At 56.1% G+C, this 20,327-nt stretch overlaps 1 protein-coding gene across 2 annotated transcripts in view; it reads left to right on the forward strand.

The window, feature by feature from the left end:
- CPNE2 (copine 2) overlaps window positions 1–20,327 on the forward strand; it is a 46,960-nt gene that overhangs the window by 24,023 nt on the left and 2,610 nt on the right. Inside the window, exons 8-15 of one of the 2 annotated variants that reach the window (XR_006300134.1) lie at window positions 944–1,042; window positions 1,591–1,677; window positions 3,175–3,234; window positions 5,080–5,213; window positions 7,353–7,407; window positions 12,591–12,642; window positions 14,006–14,139; window positions 16,960–17,190. Coding sequence is in view for 1 of the 2 variants with exons in the window: in XM_043599261.1 (XP_043455196.1) it covers window positions 944–1,042; window positions 1,591–1,677; window positions 3,175–3,234; window positions 5,080–5,213; window positions 7,353–7,407; window positions 12,591–12,642; window positions 14,006–14,139 (621 nt within the window). In the remaining variant the exon portion in view is untranslated. The remainder of the gene's footprint in view (window positions 1–943; window positions 1,043–1,590; window positions 1,678–3,174; window positions 3,235–5,079; window positions 5,214–7,352; window positions 7,408–12,590; window positions 12,643–14,005; window positions 14,140–16,959; window positions 17,191–20,327) is intronic. The other variant, XM_043599261.1, reaches the window with a different exon arrangement.

Genomic DNA, 20,327 nt, shown 5'->3' on the forward strand with positions numbered 1-20,327 from the left:
AAATCAAGAGATGGATGTTTAACTGACTGAGCCCCCCAGGGGCCCCCAAAGCTCTTTCTTATCAAGGTAGAAAGGAGAACCTATGTAGGGGGAGAGACAGGGGACCTGGGCTCTCGTCTCGGGTCTGCCTGACCCTCTGAGCCATCTGGGCACGGCTCCCGTCTCTGTGAGCCCTTCTCTAAAACAGGAACAGAATGGCTGTCTGGTTCTTCCCAGAGGGCTGCGTTGCTGCCAGCTGGGATAACAACTGTGGAAACACCTTGGAGGTGACCAAGTGTTGTCCCTGTGGTGTTTTGAGGTGGACAACTGATGAGGACAATGAATACTGGTCTCTAAAAACCCTCAGGGACCATGTCTGAGAGATGGGGGAGAGGAAGCCAGCAAGGCGAGGGCGGGGATTCTGAAACACAGTACTGGGAAACCTAGTTCTGGGTCTACTACTGCCACTGCGAGACTTGGGGCAAGTGCTTCTCTCTTGAAACCTCAGTTTACCTGTCGGTGGCATGGGTATGATAATTCCTGCCTTCCTCCTAGGAGTGGTGGCTAGATTAGAGAGCATGGAAAACTGGGATTTTTTTGTACCTGTGTCAGGGAAAGTAAGAGTCTAGGGAGGGCCTCAGGCCATGGCCTGCGAAGACAGGTAGATCACAGCCCCAGACAGATGAGGGGCGGAGAGAGACAGGTGTATAAGGAGTTAAGCTTCCTGCTCCAGAGTGTACAGCCTCCATTGCTGGGGTGCCCCTTTTGCCGGCAATCATGGAAGGCTTCCTGCAGGAGACAGTCCAGGAGCTAACAGTGTCATCCCAGGCCAGCGAGGCAGATGCTGGAGGGTTTGGGGAAGCATAAGCAAAAGGAAGACATGGGGTTTGCTAAGGCAGCTGAGAGGGCTGGAGAGCACGTCCTTGGGGGCTGCTCTGAGGTGACCTCACTGGACCCATCCCAGGTCATGTGCTACGACTATGACAACGACGGAGGCCATGACTTCATCGGCGAGTTCCAGACCTCAGTGTCGCAGATGTGTGAGGCTCGTGATGGCGTCCCGGTGAGATGGGCCCGTGTGTGTGTGACCCTGAAACCTCAGCGGGGGCCGGGTGAGGGGCACAGGCTTGGGCAGACTAGGGCTCAGATCCCACCTCTCTGGCTGTAGGACCTTAAATCAAGAAGGACTTCTTAAGCAAAATATCCAGTTCCTCTGAGCCTCAGTTTCCCCATCTGTCTAATGGGGCAGAGGAAGAGAGTGGGAATTCAATGAGATGATACAGGTAAAGTGCCCAGCATGTGGGGAGCACTCAAGAGTTATCCATTTAACTCCCCCCAAGAAGCTGGGCCCTGGGGGGTGGTTCTGGGCATACACATAGTTCTGGACATGACATAGATGAGTCATCTGGGGTAGGGAGCAATGCAGATCCTCCTACCTTGGGCAGGCACAGCTTGGTGTGAGCCTGAAGTGTCAGGAACCTTTTCTGGGAGTGGGCATCCAGGAAGGCTTCCTGGAAGAGGCACTGTGGAGGGGATCCTGCGGCCCAGGGGAGGGTCAGTCGCCATGGAAGCGCTGAGCTGAGCTTTTCTTTCTCTTCCCATGTTGCCCAGCTGGAGTTCGAGTGCATCAACCCCAAGAAGCAAAGGAAGAAAAAGAACTATAAGAACTCGGGCATCATTATCTTGCGTTCCTGCAAGGTGAGCCAACAGGGGTGGGCACGGGGCAGGGGCCTGGTTTGGGGGTCACACAGGGAGGTATCACCACAGAAGGTATAGACAGAGCATTGGGGATGGAGCCAGAAAGGCCTGGATTCAAATCCTGGTTCTGCCACATCCTGGCTCTGCGATCTTCTGAGCTTAATCTCTCTGGGCCTCAGTCTCCTCATCTGTAGAATGGGGATGTTAACTAGGTAAAGCATGTGAAGGGTGGTCTCAGCTCACATTCCTGTGATATAAGGAGGTCCGAGAGGGCATGAGATGACCTTCCAGGGCCTCTGCTAGTTGGAAGGTCACTGGGAGGTTGCTTCCCATGCTGGTGGCTTTCCCACTGCGTGTTCGGCATCCCAGGGGCAGAGGGACATCGGGTGGGGGTCTGCTAACATCATCGAGGGCTCTGGCAACTGTGACTCCCGTGGTAGAGCTGGATCCTCTGAGGCCCAGAAGGGGAGTGAGGTTCACACCAGCAGTGGTCAGGGCTGTCCCTGGATGTCTGGTAGCCAGGTGTCTGCTGGAATGAGGCCGGATGTTAAGGAAGACAGCCTGGGCTGGGGCAGCGAGAGCCCTGGTCGGTGGGCCTGAAGGTCCCGAGTGAGTCCTGGCACCCTCTCCATGCCAGCTGGCTGACCCCAGATCCCAGGCTTCTATGTCCCGGTCTGGAGTCCACGGTGTCACAGGCTGGGGTTTCCACGACTGTTCAGTGAGGTCACAACGCAGAAGTGCTCTGTGAAAGCTGATCCATCAGGTTACAGCATCGTGATTTTGGGTCCTTGTGCCTGACGCTTCTGTCCCTCAGATTCCCCTTCATGATTTTTGGCACCTGCCTTACTTACTCCTTTTTGTAATCAGCCCTTCTTCTCCCATTCTTCGATTTTTTGTTTCTTTGGCTGGTTTTTGTTTTTTTTACTTAAATACATTTATTTTGAAAGGAACCCCCCTCTGACTCCACCAAAATTAGAAGGCCAGCATCCTTTGCCAAAAGGAGCAAAGGCCATCAAAACCAACACAGTGTTTTAGCAGCTTTATTAATTTATAGCAGAAGGCCTTGAGCTGGAGGCCTGGTCTCTCTCCGTTCGGAGCAGAGCTTGGTCAGGGCTAAAGAGGGCTTAAGGACTGAACAGCAACAAATTGAGATTTTCTCTGCCGTGTAATTGGTAGGTATAACTGACATTGGGCCCTTGGGCCCTGCCTGGAATCATCGTGTGCTCGCGCGCGCGCGCGTGCGTGTGTGTGTGTGTGTGTATGTGTGTGTGTGTGTCTCACCCTCACCCACTGGAACTGTTGCTCTGAGTGTTGTTATAGAGACTGGAGTTTGGTTATAATGAGACCGGGTCTTCTCTTGGCCTCCTTGACTCTACTAAGGTTTCAGGGCACAGAGCAATCAGCTCTCCAAAGGTCATTCTTGGGTATTGTGACTAGGTAGAGGGCCAGGCCTCAGGTGCAGAGCAGGGGCCCAGTGACTCCCCTGATCCCTTCCAGATAAACCGGGACTACTCTTTCCTGGACTACATCCTGGGAGGCTGCCAGCTCATGTTCACGGTAAGTCTCTCCCCCCAACCCCACCCCACCCAACCCCAGTGAGGATCCTCCCTAAGGGCTTGGGTCACCACTGTAGCAGGAGGGACATGGGGTAAACTTCGGGAATGACTTCTCCAGGGCAAAGGGTGTGTCTGGCCCAGAGGAGAGGGCATAGGTGATTGGGCCTGAGTCAGGGTGTAGCTAGAGATCAGGGCATGGTTGCCCAGCCCTCCGAGGATTGCTGGTTACACCTCTTCAGCAGGAAAAGAAGCTCTTCAATGGTCAGAAGGCCCTCCTGTCTCCTCTGCTGCCCCTCCTGTTTGCTCATTCGGTTCCATGCACACAGGACCCCACTGTTCCTCCAAGATGCCACGCTCCTTTCTGTTCTAGGGCTTTGCATATGCTGTTTCCTTTTTCTGAAACGCTCCTCCGGAACCTTCTCATGGCTGCTGCCCTACCACCCTTCAGGCCATGGCATAGAGGTCACCTCCTCAGGGAAGCCTCCCCTGATGCTTCCTGCTTCCTTCTTGTCTCTTCTCCTATTTTGATTTTCAGGACACTTGCCACTCTGAAATTATATAAGTATTTTTTCTCTTGTCCCTGTTTGTCCCACTCTGCAGACTGTGAGTACCTTTAGTGCAGGGATTTTGTTTTGTTTCTGTACGAACCTCAGCAAATCACTCAGTGCCTGGCACACAGTAGGTATTTAGTAAATGAACTGTGCCTCTGCCTGTGGCCTGGAGTGTAGGCCCCACAGACTTGTCCTGTCCATCTGGTCTTATGCTCCTCACCCAAAGGGGACCTTGGGGCCCAGGGGTCCTGCTGGGATCCCATGCTCTTGCCCACCTCCCCGCCTTGCCTCACTGTTCTCCACCACCACCTCTAGATTCCATGGGGCGGGAGGTCATCTGCATGAGTATATGGGGTCATGGGATTGGCCTTGTTGATCTCTGACCCCACTGGTCACCACTACCCTCTCATTCCAATAGGCTGGGCTCTCCTGTTCCTCCTGTGTGTGTGTGTGTGTGTGTGTGTGTGTGTGTGTGTGTTCATTCAACAAATGGATACTGAGCGCCTTCTCTATGCCAAACCCATCCCACGATGACCAAGTTCTAAGGTGGCCATCTTTCTCCCTGGATCCCTCTCCTAATCCCCCCTTGCCAGGCAGGCTTACCCACTCATCTGCTAGCCCTCCAGGGGCTGGGCTGGAGTTCCCTGCAGGCTGAGAGAGCAGATATCAGCCCCAGCTCCTGTGGAGCATCTTCCCTGGTGCTCTGTGCCTAGTCCCGGACCTGGCTTCAGGGGCACGTATCTTGCCTACAGTGAGCACTGACTCTGGGCAGATGGGCACTGCCGTACCGGGCAGCCCTAGGTCCCGGGGCCTCTTGGTGGAGGTGGCTTGGGGAGGGGAGAGGGTGTCTGGGAAGGCCTCCACGGGGCAGCAGATCCAAACTGGGCCTGAATGATGGAGGAGAATTAGGGAGAAAAGATGGCCTGGCTCTTTAGGTAGAGGGAACCTCATGAATAAAGGCCTGGAAATGGAAACAGATGAGTGTGTGGGTAGTGACAGTGAGGGGGAGAAAGGAATTTGGGACTATGAGTTGGCTTTGTGTCACATCTGGGCAATAGACTTTATGCTTGAGCAATAGGGAGCCAAATGGCACTAGAACCAAATGGCACTGGAACCAAAGGAGTGACAGTCAGTTTCCAGGTGTCAGACCATCTTACGGAAGGGTGGGTTGGCACAGGGAGATGAGTGGGCTTCCCATGTCCCATCAGGCTCATTGTTCCCTGGGGATGCGATAGGGAGCTAGGGTCTGTGACCACCCTGAGTGGCCTTTTTTTTTTTTTACCCCCACGCTACAGGTTGGGATAGACTTCACAGCCTCCAATGGGAATCCCCTGGACCCTTCCTCTTTGCACTATATCAACCCCATGGGCACCAACGAATATCTGTCAGCCATCTGGGCTGTTGGGCAGATCATTCAGGACTATGACAGGTAAACTTGGGGAGGGACCATGAAGGTCAGCTCCAGCTTCATCCAACCAGGAAGCTCAGCTTATCAAACTGGAAGGGACCCAAAGATCATCAAACCTAGGAATGGCCAACACATGACGTGCCTTATTGCCCCTTCCCACACCTGCGGCAGACTTCGCTAGTCAATTGCTGACCTCTTACCTACGGAGCCCAGGGAGCCCAGATCCACGCTGGAATCCTTCTCCATATGGTACCGCAAGTAGCCAGTAAGAAAAGGAATCAAGATGGAAAATGAAACGTGTTTGCTATTGTTGCAACTTTCCCTTTTAGAGCTGGGGAAATGTAGGCTTGAGAAGGGGGGTAGAGAATGTATCCGAAGTCACACAGAGCAGGGGGACTGGCACCCAGACATTCTGATTCCTGGGCCTGGCACCTAATGGCCTAATAGTCTCACTCCTGCTGGGAACTTGGAAGGAGCAGCCAGCACGTGTGGGCCCTCTTCCCGTGGCCATGCTTCCTGGAGATCTTTGGGTTAAGGAGGGGGGGCAGTGGAAAGTCAGTGAAGGAACGCTGTGTAGGGGGTGTGGCCTTGGAGGATCAGAAGTCACTTGAAGGTTATGGCATCATTGCCACAGGTGGTGCTTGTTAGGACGTCCAGGCCAGAGGGCAGAATGACTAGGAAGCCAAAACATGGGGAACAGGGAAGGAAGGTGCAGGTGCCGGAGATTTGGCAGGAACAACAGCAGGCTCAGGAATCCTGTGTGCACTTGGCCTCCTTGAGAGAGACAGCCTTACTACCAGTGTCTGATTCCCAGGTCCGGGGTTGGAGGGGGGTGGGGCGGGGCTGTGATCCCTGGCCACATTAAGAGAGGTATAGCCCACAGGGCAAGGGAGTTGAAAGTCCCCATCTGCATGGTTGGGCAGAGGAGCCTGCTGTTGCTGCTCTGGAGTCCCTTGTATCCAGCTGCCCACTCAGTCCCTTCACTGAGCCTCCTCATGGGCATTCGGGCTTAGCAAAGAAGGACCCAGTAAGCTCTGGGCATTTGCCCCAGCCCCTACCCCTCTCACCCTCTTCCCCATCTCCGTGAGAGGCACTACCACTCACCCAGAACCCTTCACTTTTTCCTTCCCTTATCTCCCCCAGTGTTCTTTCAGCAAATCCTTTCCAAACCTAGTTGAATCTAGCCCCTTCTCCCACCCCTACTGCTACCAGCCTGTTCAAGCCAGCATCCCTTCCCGTTCAGACCACTTCAGTAGGCTCCTCACTGGTCTCCCTGCTTCTGTCCTAGTACCTGGCGGTTTGTCCTTCACACAACAGCCAGGGGATTCCTCAATATGTAAGTTGAGTGAATGAACAGGTGAGACATGATCCCTGCCCTCAGGGAGTTCCCACGCAGGGAGGAAGACAGGGAACGAATCACTGGAGTTCCGAGAGAGCGGTTTACATGCGAGGCAGGACCTATGGGAGCACCAAAGAGAGGCATTCTCAGGCCTCAGGGAAACCCACAGAGAGAAGGGGCCATTTGAATTGGGCCTTAGTGGATGAGTAGGAGTTTGCCACAGGGAACAGGCTGGGGGCAAAAGGAGATATAACATGATTGAAATTGGAGCGTGAGGTGCCCTGTGTGTTTGGGACACAGCTAGTGGCCAGTGGCCAGGGCTGGGCCAGTGGGGTATGAGGGAGGGCAGCTGGAAGGAGATGAGAATAGGTCCTGGGGCTGGATGATGAAGGGCCTTGACACTAAGCCAGGGTTCTCATTTAGGAGAATTTTTCTCAGACAGAAATGGGAGGTTGAGAGACAGGCAGTATATTTCTGTAACGACTGTGGTTTAGCGGATGCCTGAGGTCCCAGTTTGAGAAGGACCTAAAAGCTGCATCCTGGCCCACCGGTTAGAAGTGCTGTGATTGATTAGCCATGTCTGCCACAGGTGTGGATAGGGTCAAGCCTCACATTCACCGGGTACTTAGAGGTGGGTGTGAGCTCAGTAGATCATTCACACAGAGCTCGTTCTAGAGGTGGTGAGCTTTTTCCTTCTGTCCTTGGAGGTGTGCAAGGCAGAGTGGGCCCAGCCCTGGGCGAGGGCTGGGAGGGGTGGGTGGGGGCAGTGAGGCCTCTGACCTGATGTCTTACAGTAGTTTTCTTCTCCTGTCTCTGATTAGTGACAAGATGTTTCCGGCTCTGGGCTTCGGGGCCCAGTTACCCCCAGACTGGAAGGTGAGTGGAGCTGGACTGTTTCCTTTTGGTCGAGATGGGGTTTGTGTGTCTGGCCTTTCTGGAATCTGGAAGTTGCTGGAGGCCCACCCAGCTGCCCTGTGTTCTCTGCATTTATCCCAAACTCACACTCTTTCCTCAGCCTGAACCTCACGTAGGCGCTGGAGGCTATAATGAGCAGGACAGTTATGGTCTCTGACCCCTGGTATTCAGGTCAGGTTAAGAAGACAAGTAGGAGGCCAGATCTGGCAAACAAAAATCCAGGATGCCCAGTAAGTTTGAGTTTTAGATAAACACATTTTTAAAGTATAAGTATGTCCTAAATATTGCCTGGGCCATACTTATCCTGAAACGTTATGCATTGTTTATCTGGAATTCAAATTGAACGGGGTATCCTATATACTTCTGGAAGCCCCCAGGACTGGAAGGTCATCAGTGCTGAGATGGGGCAGCATGGGCCCGGGAGGAGCCTAGAGGAGGGCCCCAGCCTGGCCTGGGGGTAGCAGGGAAGGCTTCCTGGAGAGGCATGGTCTAAGTCAAGAAGGAGTTTGCAGAGTGATTGGGGTTGGTGATGGGGCAGAGAGAGTGTTCAGAGCAGAGAGAACCAGCTTTGCAAAGTCTGGGAGGCAGGAGGGACAGAGCGAGTTGGAGGAACTGGAAGAAGGTGGCCATGATGGCCTCTCTGTGGAGGGTGGAGAGAGACATGGCTAGCAGGGTGGGGGGCCGGCCACTCAGGGCCTCAAATGCTAATTAAACAGCAATGGGCAGCCACTGGAGGGTCCATGTAGAGTGTTACAATCCAGTTGGCATTTTGAAGACTTTTTAAAATATCTTTTATTTATTTTGAGAGAGAGAAAGCTTGCATGCAGGCTCGAGCGAGTGGGGGAGGGGCAGAGAGAGAGAGAGAGAGAGAGAGAGAATCCCAAACAGGCCGTGTGCTGTCAGCACAGCACCCAGTGTGGGGCTCCATCCCACGAACGGTGAGATCACGACCTGAGCCAGAATCAAGAGTTAGACACCCAGGTACCCTTTTTTAAAGATTTTTTTAAAACGTTTTTTATTTATTTTGAGAGAGAGAGAGAGAGAGAGAGCAGTTGGCATTTTGAAGGCCCGCTCTGGCTGCTGGGTGGGGACTGGCTAGGGTGAGAGTGGGCCAGATGGAGGGATGAAGAGAAGGAGTGCTGTCCATTCTCCAGGTGAAAGAACAGAGGCTCAGGTGATTTGCCCAAGGCCGTGTTCCCAACAGGGAGCCTGGATTCCAGCTGGGCAAATGGAGGCTTCCATTTGTTCTCAGGATCTGCTGCCTCTCCACAAGTGAGAAGCCTGGGGCTGTTGCGGGCACAGAGGGCTCCTAACCTGCACGTGCGTCTCAGCTAGTGCCCCCTCTTGTTGCCCTGCTGTGACCCACGCTGCTTCCAGTGAGCATTGCCCTCCCACCCTCTCTAGGGAGGACCATCTTCACCTAGGATTTTAGGGAGCGGCTCTGTGACCTCCTGGCCACCGTTCGGTGTGGGGGTGCAGGGGACAGGATCCTGCAGAACCAAAGCTGGGCCTCTGGGCAGACAGTGATGCCACTGGGGGCAGGGCAGGCTGGTGCGGCCAGGCCCAGCAAGAGCCCGTTGCTAGGACACCAGCCAGCTTTGAAAGAACTCTGACTGAATGAGACGTTTTCTCGCTCAAAAGCCTCCTTGGAAATGTCACAGGGCAGATCTGGAGAGGCTCAGGCTTGGCCAGACTGGAGGGCCCGGCGGCGCCAGGAGGGATGTGGGAGCCAGGATGGGCAAGGGCACATGCCAGGCCTGGCCCTCCCAGCCCCTTCCCTCCCTCTCATTCTAGCTGGCCTTGCTCCAGCCTCTTGAACCTTCTTTCATTGCTCCCCACCTCAGGGCCATTGCGCCTGGCCTTCCCCTGGCCTGTTGCTCCTGTTCACCTCTTTCCCACTCTTAGAGGCCAAGAGATCTTTCCCTCTGGGAGGTCTTCCCTGAGGAAGCTCATGCGGGGCCCTCCTCTCCTCCGGTGAGAGGCAGTGTCCTCACAGGACTTTATGGTCGCCTCTGTATGTGTGGGTTGGCCTGTTTATTGCCTCCCTCCAGGGTTTCATGGTCCGGGAGGGCCCCTGCTTTCCTCCTTTCTGTGTCCCAGCTCCTGGCACACATGAGGAGTGCAGAACTTGTTTGTTGACAGTGAATCGGCGGCCTAGCAGCCTGAGCAGACAGAAGTGTTGGTTCTCTGAGGGTGAGAAGCTTGAAGGAACGTGCACTTGGGACCTTCGATCCTCCCTGGGGCTGGGCCAGCTGCGCCCCAAGCAGACCCCTACCCTGGATGGTGGCGGAGGGACTCAGGAAGCATTTTCCTGAGGAGATGACATGAAGGCTTGGACGTTCAAAATGAGCCAGAGTCGGTCAGATGAAGAGAGGGATGAGGCGGGAAGGAGGACACGCAAAGATCTGCGGTGGGGAAGTGCACAGTCCATGACTCTCCCCACTGTAAGGATGGGGTAACTGAGGCTCAGAGAGGACAGTCCCTCTGGGGTCCCTTCAGCTCCCTCCCCCATGCCCTGCCCCCGCCAGGGCCACAGGGAGCAGCGTCTTAAGTAACTCACTGACTTCGGGCCAGGCTTGGTGAACAGAACCACTGATTGTCACAAGGCAGCAGGGAGTCCCAGGACAAAGACCTGTGGCCAACAGGCCCCTAGGGGCCCCTAATCTGGCTTATGGCTTCCAGGAAACTTGTCCTGTTTACAGGCATTTCTTAGGCAAACCAGGGCAGCAAGCATAGGAGGGGGCTGGGCTGCTGAGCGCTTGTCTCCCAGATCTGGTCCCAGCTCTGCTGTGGCTCATTCGTGTCACCTGGGCATGCCCTGACCCATTCTGAACCTCAGTCTTTTGACCTATAAAATGGAGCTGCTGGTCTAGGTGACCTGAGGGACCTCTGGGCTGGATGAGTGACCTCCACAGCCCCATCCATTTGGACCACCAAGCCCTCCTGCAAAGAAAGGGGGGAAGCAGTGAAGAATCAAGAGTCTGGGTGGCCGAGAAAGCAGAATATTACTCCATTCCTATCAGGAGGGGGCTTTCCCCCTTGGTCTCTAAAATCTCCTAAAATCTGATTTTGTAGGAAGTCATTGGCCCACGGAGGCCTGTTTCCTTGGCAACCATTTTCCTCTCTCAACCCCTCGGTACAAGCCCCCCTCTTAATCTCTGTAGAGGCTCATGAAGTTGCCATGGCAATGAGGACCTCCAGCCCCCACAGCTGGAGCCCAGATTGGGGTCAGGATGAAGAGGGCCCCAGGGTAGGGAGAGGACCCAAGATGGTCATTAGGGGACTGGCTCTGTGCCAGCCTTTAGGGCTGAGGGAGCAAAGAACAGAAAAGCTGTTGCCCAGAACAGGGAAGTGTCTTCTCAGGCCACCCAGTCACCCATAGGGCCCACCTGGGGTGAACTCCTCGTGCTGAGTCTCACCCCCTCTTGGCCCAGGAGGGCTCACAAGGCCAGGACTCCAACTCCCACTCGACGCATGAGAGGCTCAGTTCTTAGGCCTGTTCTGCTGTGTGGCCTTGGCACCTGGCTTCCCCTTTCTGGGCCTCTGTTTACTTGTGAAACGGGTACATTGGACTTGGTGGGGGCCTTCTAACATGCGCGTTGTATAGAGCTAATTATCTTGGAGCTAATGAGTCGTCTGGGAGTGTTTGTGCCCAGACTAAAGCTCTCACCTGGCAGATATTCCCCTAGACCTCTTCATCTTCCTAATTTAAAACTGGTGGAAGAGTGTTAAAAGGCAGAGGAGGGTCGGTAAAGTATCCTCCGGACTGAGAAGTCACTTTAAGAGGGGAAAAACGAAGCAAGCCACTCCCTACCGTTTCCACAACTTAATTCAGGACAACTTACTGATGGGCCAGCAGAACCTTCAGCCGCAGCTTTTACAGAGCAAGGGGCATGGTGGTGAGGTCACAGGGTAGTTATCTAAAGTGGGGCCCTCTGTGTGCGCGCCTTCTCTACTGGTTAGCTAACGTAGGGCCTTCGTGCACCACTTTATAAAGATCAGAAGAAGCCCTCCTGCATTCCCATGTGGGCGTACATTAACCTCCTTGGGGCCTAGAACACGTAGCCCCGAGGGAGGTCATTGTGCAGACACAAACAAGATGGAGTCCTTGTCCGCACGCCTACCGAGAGGAACGCCTTCTGAGGTTAGTGGGTTCAGGAGGCAGCCTAACCTTGGTTCTAGTCCCAACCTTGTCCTTCGGTAAATGTGAGAGCCTGGGAACTTTCTAGAACATTCCGTGTCTGTTTCATCTTCTGAAAATGGGGTAATTGCAGGCCTTTCCCCATTGGGTCATTGCCAGGAGTGAGGGGATGCCTGCAAAACTCTGAACGTGGGTTGTGGCATGCGGTAGGGAAGGGGGCCGTGTGGGGATTTTGTGAGAGGGCAGCAGGACAGAGAGTGGGGAGGGCCCCATCAGAGGCCCGGGTTCTGCAGCCCCCGCAGCCCCGAATGGGGTCTAGTTATTGTTCCTCTGTGTTCCTGGATCGGGAGTGTGCAGAATAACCCACAGGGCTGGGGGCTGGGTCTGGAGGCAGAGAAATGGGACTGGGCCCCAGGGGAACTGTGATAGCTGTCCCTGTCCCCCCCCCCCCCCCCCCCGTTCCTCTGGTCCCATTATGCTTCCTCATCCCCAGTCCAGCTCTGAGCAGGCTGTCCACTAATCCCGTTTGGCTCCCTGGCATAACACAGGCTCCTTTGTTAGCACTCGTGCTGTTAAGTTGGGGGAAAGCCCTCAGGGCCCTACAAAGTGGACCGTCAGTGATGGCGTGTGACAGAGGCTCAGTTCAAAGGCTCCTGGAGCCCACCTGGATGCCTTCAGAAGCCTCTCTGTCCCACTCAGGAACTATCTTGGTGGGGCGAGGAGACACAGGCAGGAGCCTGACCGCCCCCCCCCCCCCCCCCCCCGGCAAACAGAGATGGGGGTGATGTGGTGCCCATTACAAAGTGAAGGTAGTCAGACCTCTCTGTGTGGCTCAGCCCCAGCACCGGAAGGTGGAAGCAGATGTAGGGGGGTGTCAATAGCCTTGACCTGGGGTGGGGATGGGGCTTGAAGAGCCAGGTACCCACAGAGGGAGACTTGGCCCAGCAGTGGGTGGGGCTTGGAGCCAGGAGGCTGCCGGCTCAACATTTTCTCTGCACTTCAGGTCTCCCATGAGTTTGCCATCAACTTCAACCCTACCAACCCCTTCTGCTCGGGTGAGTGCTAAGCCCACCTGCGTCTGCGCTGGGCAGAGGGAGGGGCAGAGTATAGGTTTTGTCTTTTTCTCCCTTCCCCTCCCCCTCATGCTTGCTCATAATGACAGATGGGGAAGAGCTGGAGGTTGGAGTCAGGTGGTCCTGGATTCAAGGCCAGCTGCTGCCCTTTCCTGGCTGTGTGACCTTGGAGAGATCACTGCACCTCTCTGGGCCTCTGCCTCCTCACCTGCCCCAGGGAGTATGATACCTGCTTAGCTCACCTCACTGGGTGGTCAGGTGAGAATTGAGGGACGCGTTGACAGGAAGCCCTGTGTAGAACAGGACGAGGTGAGGGCGGCAAATTATATACCTGCCTCTCGCCTCCCACCTGCCCTTGCTGGGAGGACCCAGCCCTAACCCCACCCTGCTCCCCCTGCCTTCCACCAAGAGCCTTGGCACCCAAGGACTGAGGGTTGCCAGAGGGGAGGGGGAGAGAAAGGGGCAGGCAGTGAGTGTGGTACCTGTGTTCACCCCTGCCCCCTTGACCTAAGAGAATTTCTGAGCCTCCAGAATCATTTGAGAAACTATTGGAGGAAGAAGGGGGCCCCAGGTGGATATGGAAGAGGGTGGTCCCTGCCATCACGAGACCTTCCAGCCTAGGATCTGGCTTGGGTATAGCACCTGGCTTCCCTGGGGGTTCCCAAAGCTAGGCCCAGTTTGTACTTGGAAGGGAAAGGTGTCAAGTCACCAACTTGCAAACGATGCTGTGACTCAGAAGCCATGGGCATCTATCTGTTGGCTAAAAATGTAGCCCTCTGCTGTTCCTGCGCTCTGCCTCGTTTAGAGCAGGTCTCTAGAGACTTTGTCCAAAATTGGGTTGGTCAACCTCCTCCCCAGACAAAGGCCTCCTGGACAGGACCACCGGGCAGTGGGATATTCTTAGGGGCTGTGCAAGCATCTCAGTTCCCCACGGCAACCCTCAGCCAAAGCCATAGCATGTCCAGAATGGACCTCAAGACTTGGGCTGCCAAGTTCCTTCTCTGGGAAGAGCCTGCTGGGTCCCCTCTTGTCAACTGCCCAAGAGTGAAGATTATCAGTCCCATTGACAGACAAGGACATGAGCTCAGAAAGATTAAACAACTTGCCTCAGCTAAGAAGGGGCCAAGGCAGGATTTGAACTTAGGTCCGCCTGACTCCATATTCAGGACTCTTTGCTTTATACTTGGCCCTGCCCTCTGGGAGCTTCCAGTCTCATGGGACCTACACTGGCCACCATAGGGGCATTTAGGGTGAGCGTGAAATAGAGGTAGGGTCTGCAAATGGGATGAGGGTAGGTGAAGGGCCGGGGGGCAACCTTGCTGATACAGTCTTCTCCTCGAGGCAGGTGTCGATGGCATCGCCCAGGCATACTCGGCCTGCCTGCCCCACATCCGCTTCTACGGCCCCACCAACTTCTCACCCATCGTCAACCACGTGGCTCGGTTTGCAGCCCAGGCCACACAGCAGCAGACAGCCACGGTGAGTAGGCAGCCACCGGTGTGGACGTGTGGGAGAGGGCGGGCACTGGCTGGGCCCTCCCTCCCTGACATGAGGGAGGGCCAGACCGGGGCCTGTCTTTCCAGCTCCACCTGCCCCACAGGGCTGGGGAGCTGGATATTCTGCCTTCTGTGCCTCAGTTTACCTGCAGGTCTGGCAAGGGGGTTGGACCAAGCTCAACTCGATTGGTGCTGGCTTTCTGGGGCACAGACTTGAAAAAGACACAGTGATTCTGTTTATTCTTAGTGGTGAATAAGGTTGTGATCATTGGGAGGTGCCTCCCCAGGACAGGGGGTATTTGGTATTCCTGGGATACATGGACACCAAGGGATGGTGGTCCTTGTGGGCCCTAAAGCTACCCTCTGGGCCACTGTCTGGCCCAGCGGTGAGGCGAGGGCCTGGCCGGACACTGCCAGTGGCATCTGGAGTACATGGCAGATGGCCATCGTGGGCATCTGCATCCCTGGTCCTCTCCCTGCTCCCTAGCCTCAGGCCGAATGCCCGTGTTGGGGTCACCAAGGGTCACCTTGTCCACTCTTCCCTCCCCCACCGGGATTTGTGCTGACTTGACTGTTGGGAAGTCTTCTCCCCCCGGCCCCAAGGGCAGTGTCTTGTGTAGTACTTCCCAGGCCCTGTCCCCAGGCCCACCGGTCAGGCTCAAGCCACGGCTGGAAACCCAGCTTCTAGCCCTGGGGTGGAGCCTGGGCTGCCACCCAGGAGACTTCCGTCTGACTCCTGCCTGGCCACCCCCCCGCCCCCCCGCGGGACCTTCATGAGCCTCTGCTCTTCTCTGGGCTTCCCCCTTGGAAAGAAAGAGTAGCTGCACCCATGCCTAGATTCTCTCTCGACTTCTCCTTCCCATGGCCAAGGCCACCGTCTTCCGTCATCTGACACCACAGCCACACCCTCACCCCTCTGGCCCCTACAATCCGTTCTCCGGCCTGGAATCCTTTTAACAGCAAATGTCAGATCTGGCCCCTCCAGGCCCCTCCCTTCCACAGAGACCTCCTCTCCCACCCTTCCCCCACACTTTCCTCCCTTTATGATTCTATCACCAACCTCATTCCTGTTGCTCACACACACAAGCTTGTTCCCCTCACAGAGCCTTTGCCCCGGTGACACTCTGCCCGGGCGGTTCCACCCATTCCTCAGTGTCCCCTCAGATGCCCCCACTGTGGCGGGCCTTGACCACCCCTCTGAGTTTGCTCTCCCACCTTCTCTGTTTATTCTCGTTTGGACTCCGAGGATGGCAGCAGCATCTGTTTAGCTCGTCTCCATTTCCTCGTCCGTTGTGCGTCTCTCCCCATGACTCACAGCCCCACGGCCCCGGGCTGCTGCTGTTGTGTCCGCCGTCACCTCCTGCCGGCCTGTGGCAGGTGCTCAAGCATCATGGCGGGGGGGTTGGATGAATTTGTCCTAGGCCCTGCCTTGGACTGGGCACTATGCAGGACTCGAGAGGCAGGAGGAGGGAACCCAGCAGGGCCTCTCCTAAAGGGAAAGGGAGGGTGAGGCCCTACCTGGTCACTAGGGAGGTGGAGGTTGGCTTCGGGAGTGGTGGTAAAGACGGAGGAGGTGGAGGTTATGAGAGCGAGAAAGAGGACACCAGGGCTGGCCCGGAGAGGGCAGGACGGCAGGACACGGTCTAGTTGTTCAGAAGGCCACAGGGGGCTCTGGGATCGGGCTGCCAGGGTTTGAAGAATCCTGCTCACACTCCTTCCTCATTGTGACTTGGGCAAATCACGTAACCTCTCTTAGCCTCAGTTTCCTTGTTTGTACGATGGGGGTACTAACAGGACCTACTTTGAGGAGGTGGCGTTCGGATTAGCAACATCACGCGATGCCTGCACCCAGGAGGAGAAAGGCCAGGCAGACAGGACGCCAGAGGCCAGGACAACATGACAGAGGTTGGCATGCGGGCCAGGGGAGAAGGAAGGTGGTCCTGGCATCTTCCTCAGGGGGCATGGTCTGCTCTAGCGCCAGTCCTGCCCGGCCGCTGGCGGCTGAGGCCCTGAGGCCAGTCGCTTACTGCTCTGAGCCTCTCTCCGTTAGGAGGTGGGAGAAATAAAGCCCCCCTGGGTGCCCTGAGGATCTGGGGCAACCTGAGTGAGACAGCAACCAGGGAAAGGCCTGGGAGGGACTACTTTTGCATTCCTGGGGTGCAGGGCTGGAATGGGTTGGAGGGCAGACGAGAGGCAGCCCTTGGGCTTGCACCGTCTGGAGGCCTGCCGTCTGTGAACCAGGCCGTTGTCCCCCCCAGTCTGTTGTCCACCTGAGCCAGCTTTCAAAGGGATGGAAAAACGGGTCCGCACTCTTGTTTAAAAGGAAGAAACGTGGATGGTAGCAGGAGCGAAGCCAGTGCTCTTGCCAGGCTCACCCTGCAGCCAGGGTAGGACGGGGCGGGACGTGTGGTCCTGGGGGGAAAGGTGCCTGTGTCTGCTAGGTCCCGGGTGTGCCAGGGGCTTGGGCCCTGGGCAAGGCCAGGAAGGGGGCCTTTGTGTCCTGGGGAATAACTGCTGACGGCTCCCCAGAGGGGAAACTTGGTCTTTTCTCTGTCCAGCCCCTGATCTTCTCAACACCCCAGGCACTTTTGTCACGTCCCTGGCCTCCCACCCTGGGGAGGCAGCCTCCTCTTGGCACCCTCACCCCTCATGGAAGCACTACCCCGCACCCCGGGGTGACTTGGGCCACCTCTAAGCAGGAGTGGGACAGAGGGCCTCTCTCAGCCCCTCCCACCCTGACGTCCACATAGACAGGCTTCTCCACCTCTGGCCTTGCTGTCCCACATCTCACTGTGCTCCAAAGGTGGTGCCGCCTGATGGTTCAGCCTCCGGCTCCAGAGGCCCGGCGACCTCGTTCAGACCCCAGCTGCTCCACTTGCCTGGCCGTGTGACCCAAGGCAGGTTGCCGAAGCTCTCTGAACCTGTTTCCTCACCCGTACCATGGAGGTGATGCAACAGTGGCTGCCTCATGGAAACACTGTGAGAATTCAACCAGTTTGGCATGTAAATTGCTCAGCACAGTGCCTGGCACACAGTAAGCACTCAAGAAATGTGGGCGGCTGAATCTTCTGGGGTCACCTCTTGATGGCACTGAGCACAATTAGACCTAAGGCAAACGGAAATAATTTGCGGATTAACTGACACGTTTGCACAGCCGCTTTAGGGGCAATACGTGGTGTGGCTTCACCTTCCCTGTCCCTAGATGTATGCACACCCACGTATAGGAACTCGAGAGCAGGTGGTGGGAGGCAGCTCTCTGTGCAGGCCTGTCCTCTCCCATTCACACACACACAGCCTGCCTTCCTGGATCGTGTTTTTTGTGTGGCACTGGGGAGACTGTGATGCACGGCCTCTGCCCTTCCAGAGCTTGCAGTCTAGTGGGGAGCCTGGTCTGGAAACCAGCTGCGGGTGCAAGGTGAGCAAACCCATGGTGACAGAGGTACAGGATCATAAAGGTGCGCCTAACCCAAGGGGGCTCAGGGAAGGCTTCTTGGAAAAGTGATGTCCAGGCTTGGAGGATGCTTAAGGGTTAGCCATGAGTGGAGTGCCCCAGACAGAGGGAACAGCATAGGCAAAGGCCAGGAGGTGCCGTGTTTGGACATAACTGAAGGGAAGGAGTGTTGACGTAAGAGGGGTGAATGGGGGCCACCCCTACCAAGGCTACCACAGGGCCTTGGAAGCCAGTGAGGAATCTGGATTTTCTCTTGAGGGCTGTGGGGAGCCACTGAAGGGTATTAAGAGGTTCAGCTGGGGCCAGGTGGGTCCCTACCGTGGGACCTTCATCCTTCCCTCTGCCCATAAACCCTGGGTCTTGCCCATTCCTGGTTGGCTACCTAGGTATCTGCTGTCCCAGTGGCGGGGGGAGCTGGGACACAGTCATCCTAGGAATTTCCCCCCACCACCAGAATCTTCTGTAGCCAACTTCCAGAAATAAGCCAGGGAGCAGCTTCCCCAGACTGCCTAGAACTGTCATGGTCGATTTTTTTACAAATCAGATCACATGTTAAATGCATTAGGGGAAGTGACTGTTTACAGTTCCAGAAGGCTGAAGAACCTCTGGGTAAAGGCAAAAGATACTCCATCCCCGAGTCGTAGTGGGGGTTTTAATTTTGGTTGGAACACTGACTGGCTGTTTCTGGAGCATGGAGTCCTCAGAGTGTGGGGGGAGAGAGAAGCATCCAGAGGAGACCTCCCCAAGGGGTAATGCTGGCAGGGGAAGCAGAGCTCAGGGCCCGGAAGGGCCTTCTATCTGCTTGGGACGGAGGTGTGGATGCTCAGATGGATCTTGGAGCTGTGGCTGGAAGGGTATGCCAGGCAGGAGGAGAGGCACCAGGAAGGGCATGGAGGTAGGAAAGCTTGGGGTTGGGGAGACCCGGGCTCTCTGCGGGGACAGCAGAGCCCCCTTCCTCCCTCCTCCTGATTCTGCCCTTCATTCTCCTCTCCCACAGCCCCCTCCCACTTCTGTCTTGGAGGTGGGGCTGTGGACCCCTGGGGTTGTAGTGGCTTAAGAGGCTCCTGGACAACCTTGACTCTGCCCTGGATAGGTGAGGAGCCCAGGACTTGTTAGCTGCACGTTCATTGCCAAGGCCTGCCCAGCTGGGCAGAAGCTGCGGTCGAGCACGTGGTCGTGAGCATTATGGCGGGCTGGCGCATTAGCAAGGGCTAATGTCCGGTGCCATGCTTCTGGGCTCTTCCCTGGGCTGCTGTCTTGGACACTAAGGCTGTCTGACCCCATGGTGTGGGGTGAGGGGGTGCAGAAACCGCCTCCCTGCCAGGGCCCACTACTGGAGAGGCTCGGCCACAAAATGCGGGTGGTAGAGGAGGACACTGTGGAAAGAGCCCCAGCTGTAGAGTCAGCCAGGCTGGTGTCTGAACCCACACTGTGCTCGTTCCCAGCTGTGAGGCCTTTAGCAAGTCACTGAACCGCTCTCAGCCCCTCTCCCCATCCCTAAAATGGGAAGCACAGGGTGAGGAGGGCCAGCACTGTTGCCGTCTTAGCAGGGACTTCTTCACCCTGGCAGTTGGTACTCGAAGTCCTGCGGGAACCCAGGCCCCATTTGTGCCCACTTCCCTGGGAAGAAGGCTCTAAGGCCCGAGGGAGGAGGCCTGGGGGCCACAGGCTCCAATCTCCTAGCGTAGAGGTGCGGCCGATTGAGAGGGGAAAGCCAGGAGGGTCGTTGGAAGGAGGGTGGGAGGCCAGTCCTGCCCCCAGTGGTGAACCTGTTGACAGAGGCCAGGCATCCTCCCTCCCACCAGGTTAGGTGCCTGCGAAATAATGCTCTGGACTATCCTGCAGGATGGAAGGGGGGCCAGAGGGCCACTTAAGGAAGGGGTGCTTCCTTAAGGAAGGGGTGGGCTGTGGGGGGGAACAAGGGTGTAGATGGGGTTATAAGGCCCCCAACCAGGGAGGGGGGCAGGGGAGGGGAGGGGGAAGGGCAGCAGCTGCCCTCCACTGCAGGGATCTAGGCTGCCATCTCCATAGCAACAGGTATCCCCAGCCAAGGGCTTGGTCTCTTAAAGGCACAGTGCAGGCTGTGCTGCACGGCAGCCACAGGAAGCAGGGGGGTTAGGATGGTGTGTCTACACCTCCACACGGTTCACTTGCTCCCGCTACGACTGTGTGAGGTACAAGGGGGAGAGCAGGGCATCCAAGGGGGCCTCTGTATGTTCCCCAGGGAGCAAATGGCTTTGCTGGGTGAGAAGGTGGCCAGGCGCTGATCTGAGATCTGGCTTGGGTCTGCCCTCAATCACCTGGACAAGGCTGGGCCCCCTACTTCCTCTCCTGAGAATCCGGAGGATCAGGCTAGGAGGCAAAAGCTTCCGAATATTAGGGCCACATAGGGCTTTTCTGCTTATGTTACAGAGGAGGAAAACCACATTCCTCAAAAAGGGGCCAGAGGGTGCTAAGGTCAGGGCCAAGTTGAAACTGAGGTCTCAGCCTGCTTAGAATGCTGGGTCCCTGCCCAGACCAGCCAGTGAGCCTTCCTAAATCTCATTCGCCTACCCACCCCCGCCCTTTGCAGTTCACGCTATGGCCAACATCACCCATGCTAATTAGTGTTTTTAAGTAGTTTTATAAAGAAACTTTGTAGCCCAACTAAGCGAAAAGTTAAACTTGCCATATGTAGAGAGTAAGAGTAAAAATAAACACAACAAACCGGACCTGATAGT

This window comes from Prionailurus bengalensis, chromosome E2, assembly GCF_016509475.1.
Source record: "Prionailurus bengalensis isolate Pbe53 chromosome E2, Fcat_Pben_1.1_paternal_pri, whole genome shotgun sequence".
Taxonomy (NCBI): Eukaryota; Metazoa; Chordata; class Mammalia; order Carnivora; family Felidae; genus Prionailurus; species Prionailurus bengalensis.